The sequence below is a fragment of the Chamaea fasciata genome, unplaced genomic scaffold, assembly GCF_029207755.1.
Source record: "Chamaea fasciata isolate MVZ Bird 193981 ecotype frontalis unplaced genomic scaffold, bChaFas1.0.hap1 SCAF_10, whole genome shotgun sequence".
NCBI lineage: Eukaryota > Metazoa > Chordata > Aves > Passeriformes > Sylviidae > Chamaea > Chamaea fasciata.
Genome location: NW_027094095.1, coordinates 9154672 through 9166014, shown reverse-complemented (window position 1 = coordinate 9166014; position 11343 = coordinate 9154672). Strand labels below are relative to the sequence as shown.

General features: G+C 48.2%; 1 protein-coding gene across 2 annotated transcripts in view; it reads left to right on the top strand.

The window, feature by feature from the left end:
• The window catches only part of RC3H1 (ring finger and CCCH-type domains 1), a 73277-nt gene extending 62311 nt beyond the window's left edge, over positions 1-10966 (top strand). The window contains exons 1-7 of one of the 2 annotated variants that reach the window (XM_066192255.1): positions 3378-3545; positions 6597-6975; positions 8724-8939; positions 9235-9372; positions 9456-9849; positions 10198-10262; positions 10464-10966. In XM_066192255.1, coding sequence (XP_066048352.1) covers positions 6601-6975; positions 8724-8939; positions 9235-9372; positions 9456-9849; positions 10198-10262; positions 10464-10637 — 1362 coding nt within the window. In that variant the 5' untranslated portion in view covers positions 3378-3545; positions 6597-6600 and the 3' untranslated portion in view covers positions 10638-10966. Of the gene's footprint in view, positions 1-3377; positions 3546-6596; positions 6976-8723; positions 8940-9234; positions 9373-9455; positions 9850-10197; positions 10263-10463 lie in introns of those variants that run through there. The other variant, XM_066192256.1, reaches the window with a different exon arrangement.
• Positions 10967-11343: the final 377 nt, after the last annotated feature.

Here is an 11343-nt window from a genome sequence, read left to right as displayed (position 1 = left end):
GAGGTACATGGGGAATTGCTGTGTCTTTTCCAGGAAAGGTTAGCTGCTGTGTTACCTTTTGGGAAAACTGAGATAATAAAAGGAGTAGAAGAAAGTTCTCTATATCCAACTCCCTATGTCTTTACTCCTACAATATACTTTTTAGACTTGAAAGAAAAACCTTCTCGATACTCTGCTGAAGTGGGACAGAATGCATTGAAGGAGGCAAAAGGCAAGAGGATCCAGAGATTTGAAAATCAGTATTGGTCTCCTTTGTTTAATTCTCAGACCTACAGAACCAATGGTGTCACTCTGTGTGAAAGAACAAGGGAGTGGAGACCTACTGTACATGCATGGCAGTTATATAGAAAAAGCCATATGTTGAAATGCTATTTCTTCTTTCCTCTTCACCTTGCTTTCCTCCCTCTTGACTCAGCCTCACCTTGCTCTCACAGAATGTCTGAGGGTACTTAGAGCTGCAGATGGAACAAAGAAAAGGGAGTGGAAAAGTGATTCACTATTTGGTTTGTAAATAGATGGAAGTGTCTACAAGGTCTTACCTGCTTTTTTGTCAGCATTTATATTAAGTGATAAATTAATGAAGAACACTTTGAAAATCTCTTGTTTTCTGTCTGGGATGAATGTACATTCGTCTAAACTTTGTGTGAGGTGTAAGACTGTCGGACCATCTGAGTAAGATTTTCACCAGCCCAGAGGTGTGTGTGTGTGTGTGTGTGTGTGTGTGTGTGTGTGTGTGTGTGTGTGTGTGTGTGTGTGTGTTCTCTGCCGGGCTGGAGCATAAGAGATGCCAAATAGCAGAGAAGCCACAAAGTCTCCTGGGTTTGGTCTGCTCTCTTTTGACCTGGAAATCAAAGTGGCTCCTTTCTTGTTCACCTGAGGTGAACAAGAAAAGATACTCAAATTAGTTTTGTTAATTGCTCAGAAGCAAACCAGACACTTCAGAGCATAGAGTGAGCAGCATTTGTCTAATGCTGAGCCTGATTTGGAACTTGCCTTAAAGTGAGAATGAGTTTTGCTCCACAGTCTACTTTGTGGTTTTTAGTCTTCTCCTTTCACATCTTTTTGTGGTCTTTAACAAGTCATTGTCTGTAAATCTGGAACTGGATGAAGCAGCTGCTTCACTGCAAAACTGTTCCTTCTCCTACTCCAGGGCAAGCACAGCCTTCTGCCCCTCGAGTTTGTGCATAAAGTTTATTATTATTGTCTTTATTATTCTTGAACCTGGGCACCATGGATCAAGGTAAAGTGTGTTTTTCTGGGCTGAAGCCCATCACTGCTCATTATCAGGCCCCCTCACACTTCCACACTTACTTGCTGGATGACTTGAAGCATTCAGTTCCTATAAAGGAATTGTATTTCGTGGGAAATGCAGCAGAAAACAAAGTTTCAGTTGGAGATGGTTTCCTCTACCCTTTCTCCCTAGTCTGAGGATTCAGGATCCTCATGTAGTGACTCACTTCAGAAGGAAAAAAAAAAAAAGAGAGAGAACTGAATTCCTGCAGTGGCTGGCTTTTAAACAGAAGATCTGAAGCACTGTGGAGAGTCAGATCCTTCTGGAAGGATGTGGTGGGTGCTCTACATCAAGAGAGACTGGGGGAAACTTGCTGGGTTTCTTGATGTGGAAAAGAGGGGAGACCAGGCTCGAGAGTGGATGGTACCTGCTGGAATTTCTTTTTCCCTTTGGATATGGATAGCAGGACAGAAAGAATCTTAAGAAGGCTAACTTATGAGATTCCTTGATCCCATCTAGCTCTGTGTATGCAAGAGTCATTTTCCCTGTGCGTAGCCATGAAACTCAGCAGTGAACACCCAAAGCACAAAACAAAATTAAGGCAATTTGTGTTTCTCCTCACCGATCAGGTATGTTTAAGAACTGTTTCTTTCCAGCTAGGATGTGTTCAGTTGTTTGCATAACCTCCTCCCTCCTAACTGTGAACTACAACTCCCTGTCTCCATGTGGGAGAAACTAAAACCAAAGCATGATGCTTCATCTGGCTTGCCACAGGCTACCAGGCTTTGGTGCTGGTTGGTTTTGAGCCTCTGATCTTTGCTTTGGGTCTAGGAGCAGCAGCTTTGGGAGTAAAACAGCCCCTCTATTAGAGCCAACAAGGCATCTAACCGTTTGTATTAGGACACTGGCTATCTTGGGTGCTTCCTTCGGGATAGCTCTGCTCAGGTGTGAGTGCTGGAGCTGAACAAGCCATAAATGACCATTTACATGCTGCATTCAAAAGACAGATTTACTCAGCTACCCTAGAATAAATGCCTTGGGGGCTCTGTGGGATGTGCATAGTTGTTTGCTGTTGGTTTTACTGCTTTAAACTACCTCTGGGCACTGGGTAAGTGGAAACCTGTGCTTGGATGTCTGCCTGCATATGGAGCATCTGAATCACTCTGAAAACCTTGGGATCTATGAGCATGTCAGTTACCGCAAAAAATTAAACCAGCAGCCACCTGGAGTAACCTTCATGTCCTTCCTTTCTCATGGAAGACTCTTTTGTCATCATCCTTCACTTTACCTCCACAATCTCTGTCCCATTTAACTATGTCCCACACTGATACAGTAAGATCTACTTAACCCAAACCACTTTGCAATTGCATTTTCCGTTAAGGGAAAATGTTCCTTTTACTGGAGGCCAGGAACAGGATTGCTCCAGCACCTGCTGAGCCAGCCCACTCCTGAGATTTGAAATTCAGGGGACAGTGCTGCAGAATTTGTAGAGCATCTGCCTCCTGGATCAGAAATGGTGTTCAGTCCTGCTCACTACTCTGCCTTGTGAATTTGGAGAGGATTTGGGAGAGCTGCTGTTAATCCTCAGCTTTCCAGCTGTGCAAGTGAAAGGTCACAGAATCAAAGAATATCCTGGTTTGGAAGGGACCCACCAGGATCACAGAGTCCAACTCCTGGCCCTGCACAGATGCTCCAACAGTCCCATCCTGTGCCTGAAAGTGTTCTCCAAATGCTTCTGGAGCTCTGGCAGTCTTGGGGCTGTGACCATTCCCAGGGGACCCTTTTTCAGGTGAGTGTGTTTAAGATGGGATGTATTTGAAACTGCAGAATGTGGGGCAATTTTTCCCAGCTTTTGTCTGGACAGGGCTTGGGACAGATGGGGGAAGCATTTTGCTTAGCTAGAAGATCCCAAAATTAGATCTACAAATAGCTTATATAATTTTTATTCAAACTCTTGAAGGCGTTGAGGTTTTTCTCATGGGATAAGCAGTTCATTTTCTGTTGGCAAAAACTGAGGGCATGTGGCACTTGTGTGGGGTAGGTGCTCAAACTCTCCCTTGTCAGATTGAACTTTAAAACCTCTTTCAAACTAAACATTACCTCTTTTTTTCCTACTCTTTGCTTAACCTTCAGCAGCTGGTCATCAGCCTTTGGCCTCAGCATCCCACTCCCCTCCCACCATCCCCTGCTGCTGTTTCAGCCCTGTTTGAGCAGAGAAATCCAGTGGGGAAACTGCTTTAGGCTCAAGCAAGACTGTTCTCTCAAAAATTTGCATTTACCTCCTAAAAGCAGAAGGCTGGAGGTACAGCGGCAGGTAAGAGAAAGAGATTCCACTCATCTTTCACTGTTAATTAATTCCTTGAAACAGTGTCTTTTCCTTTAGTAGGAGCCTAAGAATTGAGAGGCTGCCACAGCGGCTTTTTGTTCTATTAGTGAGGGTCCTCCCACCCCAGCTCTCATGAAGCTTTCTAAATTGTCAGGCTTGACTTTTGTCCCCAGCCTGCACCAATCATGGTGTGGAGGGCAGTTAATGAAGTCAGGATGCCCTGAGTAATTGCTGGCTGTGAAACAGCACTGCTGGTTTGCTTTGGACTCTGGTTTTGGGCTGTGAGGCAGTGGGGAAGGTTTCTCGAGCGCCTAAATTAATCCCCAAATAGTTCAAGCTATTATACATTAGCTGGGCTGTGTAGCACAGTGTGTGGGTGCCGTGGGACATTCCCACCACTAGCAGCAGCCCCAGTAGGTTCAGTAGGGTGGGTGCTGGGGGTCTGCAAGCGCAGTTAATCATCCTGTCCTACAGCCATGGAACAGTGGGGTGGAAATGGCGTGGGCTGGTGGGAGTCAGCCATGTTGCACAGCAGCCAAGGGATCGGGGAGTTTCTTGATGCTTCCCCAGAGCCTTCTGATTTTCAATCAGCGACTTGTTTCTTGGCTTTCTACACTTTTTGTTGCTTCACCCTTGTAAGAACCTTTTCTAATTTCTACATTCCCCCTTGCCAGTAAGCCCTTTTCAGGCAGTGCTGTTGTGGGAATACTTTTGGTATCCTTCCAGGTTGACACATGGAGTGCGTGTCAGTGCTGCAGAGGAAAAGGGAGAGTTGAAGAGCTGTGGGGGGAGGAGGAGTGGGTTTTGGCCAAACCCTATGACAGGAAACAGCAGGGACTCTTGCCTGTAACAGACAAGATTGGATGTGTCAGAAGCTGGGTCAACCTTAATGGATGGTAAACTAGATTTAAAGCATTAACATAAAGTCCTGCATCTGCCCTGAATTGACGGAGTCAGGACTTCACTGCAGAGTAAAAATAGGGAGTCTTTCTCACTTAATGAGGACAGGGTGAGGATGGAGGTGCCCTCGCCACTCTTGTGCTTTGGCCTTTAAATAGGAATTAAAAATTAGATTAGCAGCACTTTCTGTGATGGCAAACACAATGAGCTGCTTCTGCCTTGACAGAAGCAGGTGTTTGTCCTTGTACAGACAGGGTCAGGACATGCCTTTTCCTGGAGGTGAGTGGAGTGACGGGGCAGGGACGATGGCGAGGTTGTCCTTTCCATGGTGGGACTGGCCACAGGTGCGTTGGTGCTGCTGGAGCTGCAGGACCAAGTGGTTAAGGGAGGGCTGCTGCAGGCAGTGAAGGGCTCTGCTCCTGGCCCCAGCATTGCAGAACTCTGGAACGTGTCTGGCTTGTTGCTGACTATCTTTTCCTGTGGGATTGAAAGTTTCGGAAGAATAGCACTTCCTGGAGTGTTTTCAATTGTCTTAATATTTTTCCTTTCTCTTGCCCTGGGTTTTGTTTTTGTAATTGGTTAACTTCCCTCCGCTTTTAGATTCTTTTTTACCCTGTATGGTGCTGCATCTGTCCTAAACCTTTTGCAAGATAATCCATGTGTCATTACCAGTGAGAGCTATGGCCATGGCCTGAGTGAGTCCCTCTTGTTTTGCTGTGCTGTCACACAGCCTTGGGGCTCCAGAGGGTCTTGGTGGCAGATGAGTTGGTTTCTGCTTTTGCAGGGAAACTGGAGCACAGATGAAGTCATTGGCCAAGAGCCCAGGGAGGGGGTGGTGGAAGAACCCAGAGGTCTCCTTATCCCAGATCAGCCTTTGAGCTGCTCCCGTTTCGTTCCAGCAGGTGCTGGCCCACCAGCACTGAAAGATCACAAACATGGAGGTCAGCAGTGCTAAATGCAGGTGACTTTTAATATAGTTGCTCAGAAGGCAATGCTTGGTAGTCACGGCAGTATGAGAAGGCAGGCAGAGACTTACCCAACTTAGATACCTGTTGGGAAAAGTGCCCTGTAGCAGGCAAGACCTGGGCAGGCTGCCAGCCCCCCCCAGTAGTTGTATCCCACTCTGTTGTGGCTGTGGGGCTTGAGCTTCCTCCCATGGAGTACATAAACAAAGCAGTCATGCAAACGGCACCTTAGAACCACAGCATGCAGGATATGTTCTGTCGGCCCTGGGATGGCTCACAAGACCTTCCTGCCAGGGCTGGTGGGTGATGGGGTTTAGGAGGAAATTGTTCCCTGTGAGGGTGGGGAGGCCCTGGCACAGGTTGCCCAGAGAAGCTGTGGTTGCTCCATCCCTGAAAGTATCTAAGGCCAGCTTGGACAGGGCTTGGAACAACCTGGTTGAGCAAAGGTGTCCCTTCCCATGGCAGGGGGTGCAACCAGATGATATTTAAGTTTCCTTTTAACTGAAAATTAACTTAAATTCTGAGGTTCGGTGTGCTTTAGCAAAGGGGAAAATATAAATTATCTCTCTCTAGCTGGGAGATTTTCAGAGATCTGCTTTTGCTGGAACACAGTAATTGCCATTAGCCTGCACTCTTTAGGTGCCAAGGACAACCAGTTTTCATTGAGGTGGTATGAACTTTGGACAGGAATTGGTGTGATGCACCAGCTACACCATACACACTTATAAAGTACATTTTTTGGAGATTAGAGATGCTCAGTCCATGGAGGGACCAACTTCCTCGGAAACCTTTTCCTTATCACCTTTTTTTCTCTGCCATAGTGTCTCCTATATTGTAACTGAAAAGTTCTGCAAAGCTGAGGTGAGCCTGGCAGGGTCCTTCCACTGTAGCCACCTCACTGGCCAATGGGGAAGACTCAAAAGTTCAAATCATCCATTTTGGTACAAACTTGTACCAAAAGCATTGTGTAAAAGCAGTTTGTGCTCACAGGCAGGCTTGTCCTGGTGCCGTCTGTCTGTCCTCGTTTGTCCTGCAGGTCCAGGGCAAAGGGATCATTGGAGAGGACTGTGGGGCTCGTGTCACTGTGATGTTGGCTGGAACAGACCTGTGGGCTGTGGTGGCAGCGTGGGTTTCATGGACAGGCAGCACGTCTAAGCTCTCTCTCTGGTTCCAGGACAATGCATCTGTTCGTGGTGTGTCTGCTCAGTGTCTGGGGGCTGGCTGCCCCTGAGCGCTACGCCGTGGAAGACGTCTGCACCGCAAAGCCACGCGACATTCCCGTGAACCCCATCTGCATCTACCGCAACCCCGAAAAGAAGCCCCAGGAGGGTGAGGGGCAAGAGCCAGCAAAGGACAAGATCCCAGAGTCCACCAACCCCCGAGTCTGGGAGCTGTCAAAAGCCAACTCTCGGTTTGCTGTTACCTTCTACAAGTACCTGGCTGACTCCAAGGACAATGGGGAAAACATCTTCATGTCACCCCTCAGCATTTCCACAGCTTTCGCCATGACCAAGCTTGGAGCCTGTGGCAGCACCCTCCAGCAGCTTATGGAGGTTGGTGCAGATTCCTCAGCCTTTTCCTGTAGCAGGTCTGAAAGACAGGAAAGGTTTCATGGCTACTCTCAGGGTCAGGGTGGCTCCTTGCCTTGGGAAGGAAGTCCCAAGTTGGAAGGATCTTAAAACTCATCTTGTTCCACCCTCTGCCATGCGCAGGGACACCTTCCACTAGACCAGGTTGCTCCAAGCCCTATCTCTGGATTTGTTTACATCCCAGCTCTTTTCCCTTACTCCCTACTTGGATCCAGCATTCCTGGGTTTGAGAGATTAGTTTTCATCTGAAGGAAAGGAAGCCCATTTGGATGGTGAGGGAAGGGAACCGCAACAGTTTGTTTCTTGCGGATTGAGCTCAGCTTTTCCTTATGTAAAAAGCAGGAAAAGCCATGATATCAAGTCCCATTAGCAGAGGGACTTTTTCACATTCCTCCTCTCTCTTCCTTGGGACAAAAATCAGACACACAGGAGACCTTGCAGTCTACCTGACTTCCAGGGCAGGGGAGCCTGTACATGGGGAGCCTCTCCCTCCCCACCTGTAGGCCCTATACTCATGGGATAGTTCTGATCCCAGACTAAGAGGTAATTCTGAGTTCTGGTTCTTCCATGTGACTAATTTAACTCCCTGTCTCTCCCAGCACCCTTCTCAATGTCAGACCCACCCACCTGACAACTTACCTGCTATGTGGGGTTTGATGCTGCCCATACCTTTTTCTCCAGTGGGAGGCCTCAGCCCAGAGGAGCCTTTCTCCCTGCAATGAGGAGATGTGAATCAAACTGCTCTGCTTGTCCCCTCTGTTGCTGTCCTTACAGATCCTGCCTCTGGAACAAGTAATTTTGGGGGCCTCCACACAGCCCAAGAGGAGCAGCTATAACCACATCTCCAAAATCTTCATTTGTGCGTTCCCCTCTGGCAGCCCTTCCCCACTGGAAGGGGAACCTTCTCCCATTGAGCCACCCACACCTACACTCCTAATCCCCCTTTCTCCTACGAAATGGCTGCTGACACCAGCTTTTCCTTACAGGAAACTGTGCTAAAGATCTTGGAGGTTCATAAAGAGCAATGCGCTGTGGGATTTTCTCTGCCTTAAAGCCCTAAAGTAGGATAGAAGTAGAAAAATCATAATTGTCCTTCCAGCTGGCAGCTGGGAACAGTTAAAAAATTCCCTGGGCTGCAAAAATCTACCCTCAAAATGATTGCTACATATTCCCATTCCCTGTAAAAATAGATAAGATGTACCAGAAGTACTCAACAGGCCATGAGAATTCCTCCTGGGAAGGAGCAGCCTTTGGCATTGTCACAGGAGGGTTTAGCACATGTGGGTCCTCCCATGACCTGGTATGACCCAAGAGCTGTTTCTACGCCCTGTTGGTGCTGTGCTCATCTCTGGGGGGTGGTAGGGGGTTAGGTCCCAGTGTCATAACTTGAAATTAACACCGTGTTAATTTTAGCAGCACTTAAAGGGGAAGCTGGGGCCAGTCAAAGGTGGGGTATAGAGAGCAAGAAAACTGGTGTTGGAAAGAGGAGCAGCACCTCCACATCTGAGCAGAGTTTAATCCTCCATTTGGACTCTCCAAGGGAGGTCTTGTGATGATTTTCTATAAATTTGGGTTCCCACACGTGCAGGGTGAAGCTCTGAGGGCCTGCAGGTTCGTTGCTGTTGAGGCAAGGGCTGCACCAGCATTTCCTCTGTGGCCCAGGAGCACAGGAGCCTCCTCACGGATTCCTTGTTGCTGTTTGGCTTGTCCAGGTCTTTCGATTTGACACCATTTCGGAGAAGACATCGGATCAGATCCATTTCTTCTTTGCCAAGCTGAACTGCCGCCTTTACAAGAAAGCAAACAAATCCTCAGAGCTGGTATCAGCCAACCGTCTCTTCGGGGAGAAATCTCTGGTCTTTAATGAGACTTACCAGAACATCAGTGAAATAGTTTATGGAGCAAAACTCTGGCCCTTGAACTTCAAAGTGAGTTTGAACTACTCAGGATTTTGCTTTTTTTTTGGTTCCAACCCCTACCCCCAGTCCATCCCTGTCTTTTGCCCAGAGGAAGTGCTCTGCTCTGAGTGTGTGGGATATCAGTGAATAGGGAATCTGAGATGCAGCTCCTCTTGCCTCAGCTCACCTTAACTACAGCCACTCCTCATACCTAAGCTTCACTGTCCTCCCGCAGCACGTACCCTGTGAACCTGTCTCCTGCAGAGGGGGTACAAAGAGGTGTTTAAAACCCTTGGCTTAACCTTTTTTTGGTCTCTTCCTTTAGGAGAAGCCAGAACTTTCCAGGCAGATCATTAATGAGTGGGTGGCTAATAAGACAGAGAGGCGCATTACAGAAGTGATTCCAGAAGGCGGTATTGATGATCTCACTGTCTTGGTCCTAGTCAACAGCATTTATTTTAAGGTACAGCTAACAAAACTGGGGAGCAGCACACTTCCCTGCAGGAGACATGGTGCTCATGTTTGTTTTCCCCTTCTTCTTTTTAGGGGCACTGGAAATCGCAGTTCCCAGCTCCAAACACAAAACTGGATACATTTCATAAAGCCAATGGTGAGACCTGCCAAGTCCCAACTATGTACCAGGAGTCCAAATTCCACTACACATTCATCCCCCAGGAAAAAGTCCAGGTGCTGGAGCTGCCTTACAAAGGGGATGATATCACGATGGTGCTGGTTCTGCCCAGTGTTGGGACACCGTTGGACAACGTGGAGCGAAACCTGACATCGGAGAAGCTGCAGGGCTGGATAGATTCCATGAAGGAGGTGTCTCTCTTCGTCTACCTCCCTCGCTTCCGTGTTGAGGACAGCTTCAGTGTCAAGGAACAGCTGAGGAAAATGGGACTGGAAGATCTCTTCAGTCCAGAAAATGCCAGACTCCCAGGTGAGATGTGGAGGTAGGGCAGTGTAGGATAGAGGTGAGGAGCAGCTGTTCCTCCCTAGATGGCAGGGCAGTAGGTGCAGCAGCACATGAGGAATGAGAACGTGAAAGCATTTATATGTTGCTGCAGTCAGTGATGGACTCTCTGGTAAAGTCTCACCATGGACCCTCACCCCTGCTCTGCACTGAGGACATGGCAGTTTAGCAGTCAGTTGCACGTGGAGGAGGATGTTTTTGTTTTAGGGTAGCTGTGCCTTCTGCCTGATCCCAGGCCATGAAGGACGGGAATGTGGTCTTTCTTGAGCTGTCTCTAAACTCACAGTTTTACCTTTGTATATTTTTGTATTTCAGGTATCATTGCAGAGGGCCGCACAGACCTGTACGTGTCTGAGGCCTTCCATAAAGCCTTCCTTGAGGTGAGCTTTGTTTTGTGCCAGCATGTCTTCCTCTTGCTTAAAGGGGAAAAAATAGCTCTGAACCTGCAGTGTTCACTTCTCAGCAGTCTGGGGCTTTGGAGGGAGGCTGCTGGCCCCTACTTTCTGTGGAGGAGGACGGTGAGCTCTCTCCATGCTGCATAATGCCTGTCTTTTAATCCCATCTTCTCTCTTGGTTGGCAGGTGAATGAAGAAGGCAGCGAGGCCTCAGCTGCTACAGCTGTCACCATCTCTGGCCGCTCCTTCCCTATGAACAGAAAAATCTTCAATGCCAACAGGCCCTTCCTGCTTTTCATCCGGGAAGCTTCCCTCAACACCATCATCTTCATGGGCAGGATAGCTGACCCTTGCTCCTAAAGGGGCTGGTAGGGCCTCACTTCTCCCTCCTCTGCCTCGGCACAAGGGGAGGTGGGGTATTGCCACGAAGCGTGGGCTGCTCCTGGGGTGGTTGGTCTTGCTGTTTGGTGCCAGCTGCAGGGAGGGACTGCATCCAGCTGGGCTGTCCCTGCTCTTCCCTGCCATGTCAGGTGAGGGGGCTTGTAGGTCACCTCACCTGTCCTGTCCTCCGTGGTAAGGAAAACTGAATTTCATCCGGCACCAGTATTTTTGTGGCACCCAAGTCCAGCATTGCTGTCCTTCCTGTGCCCAACCCTCTGTAACTCTAACTTGGTTCATTAAAACCTATAGATCTGTATGTAACAGACTGCTCTCTGAATGCACAGTTTACACTAAGCCACTTCCTAGACTTACTTAAATTCTTCTTTTCCAACAAATGAGGCCCCACAGGAGAAAGGTGACTGCAACAGCAGCAGCCTAAGACTTGTGCTGGCTGGGCTAGGAACACCCTTCTGCGGCTCCCTGAGGGTGCAAGAGCTGCCAGAGAGCTGTGCCCTGCTTGCCAGCAGCTCTGGTACGTCCTGTGTGCCCAAGTGCTGAGAGTCACTAGTGACAGTCTTGCATAGCCAAGGCTTTGAAACTCTTTTTGAATATTAAGATTTCATCTAATAGTTATTGTAGTAGCAGTGCCTATGAACCATGACAGGAAAGGTAACCAGTACCTGTG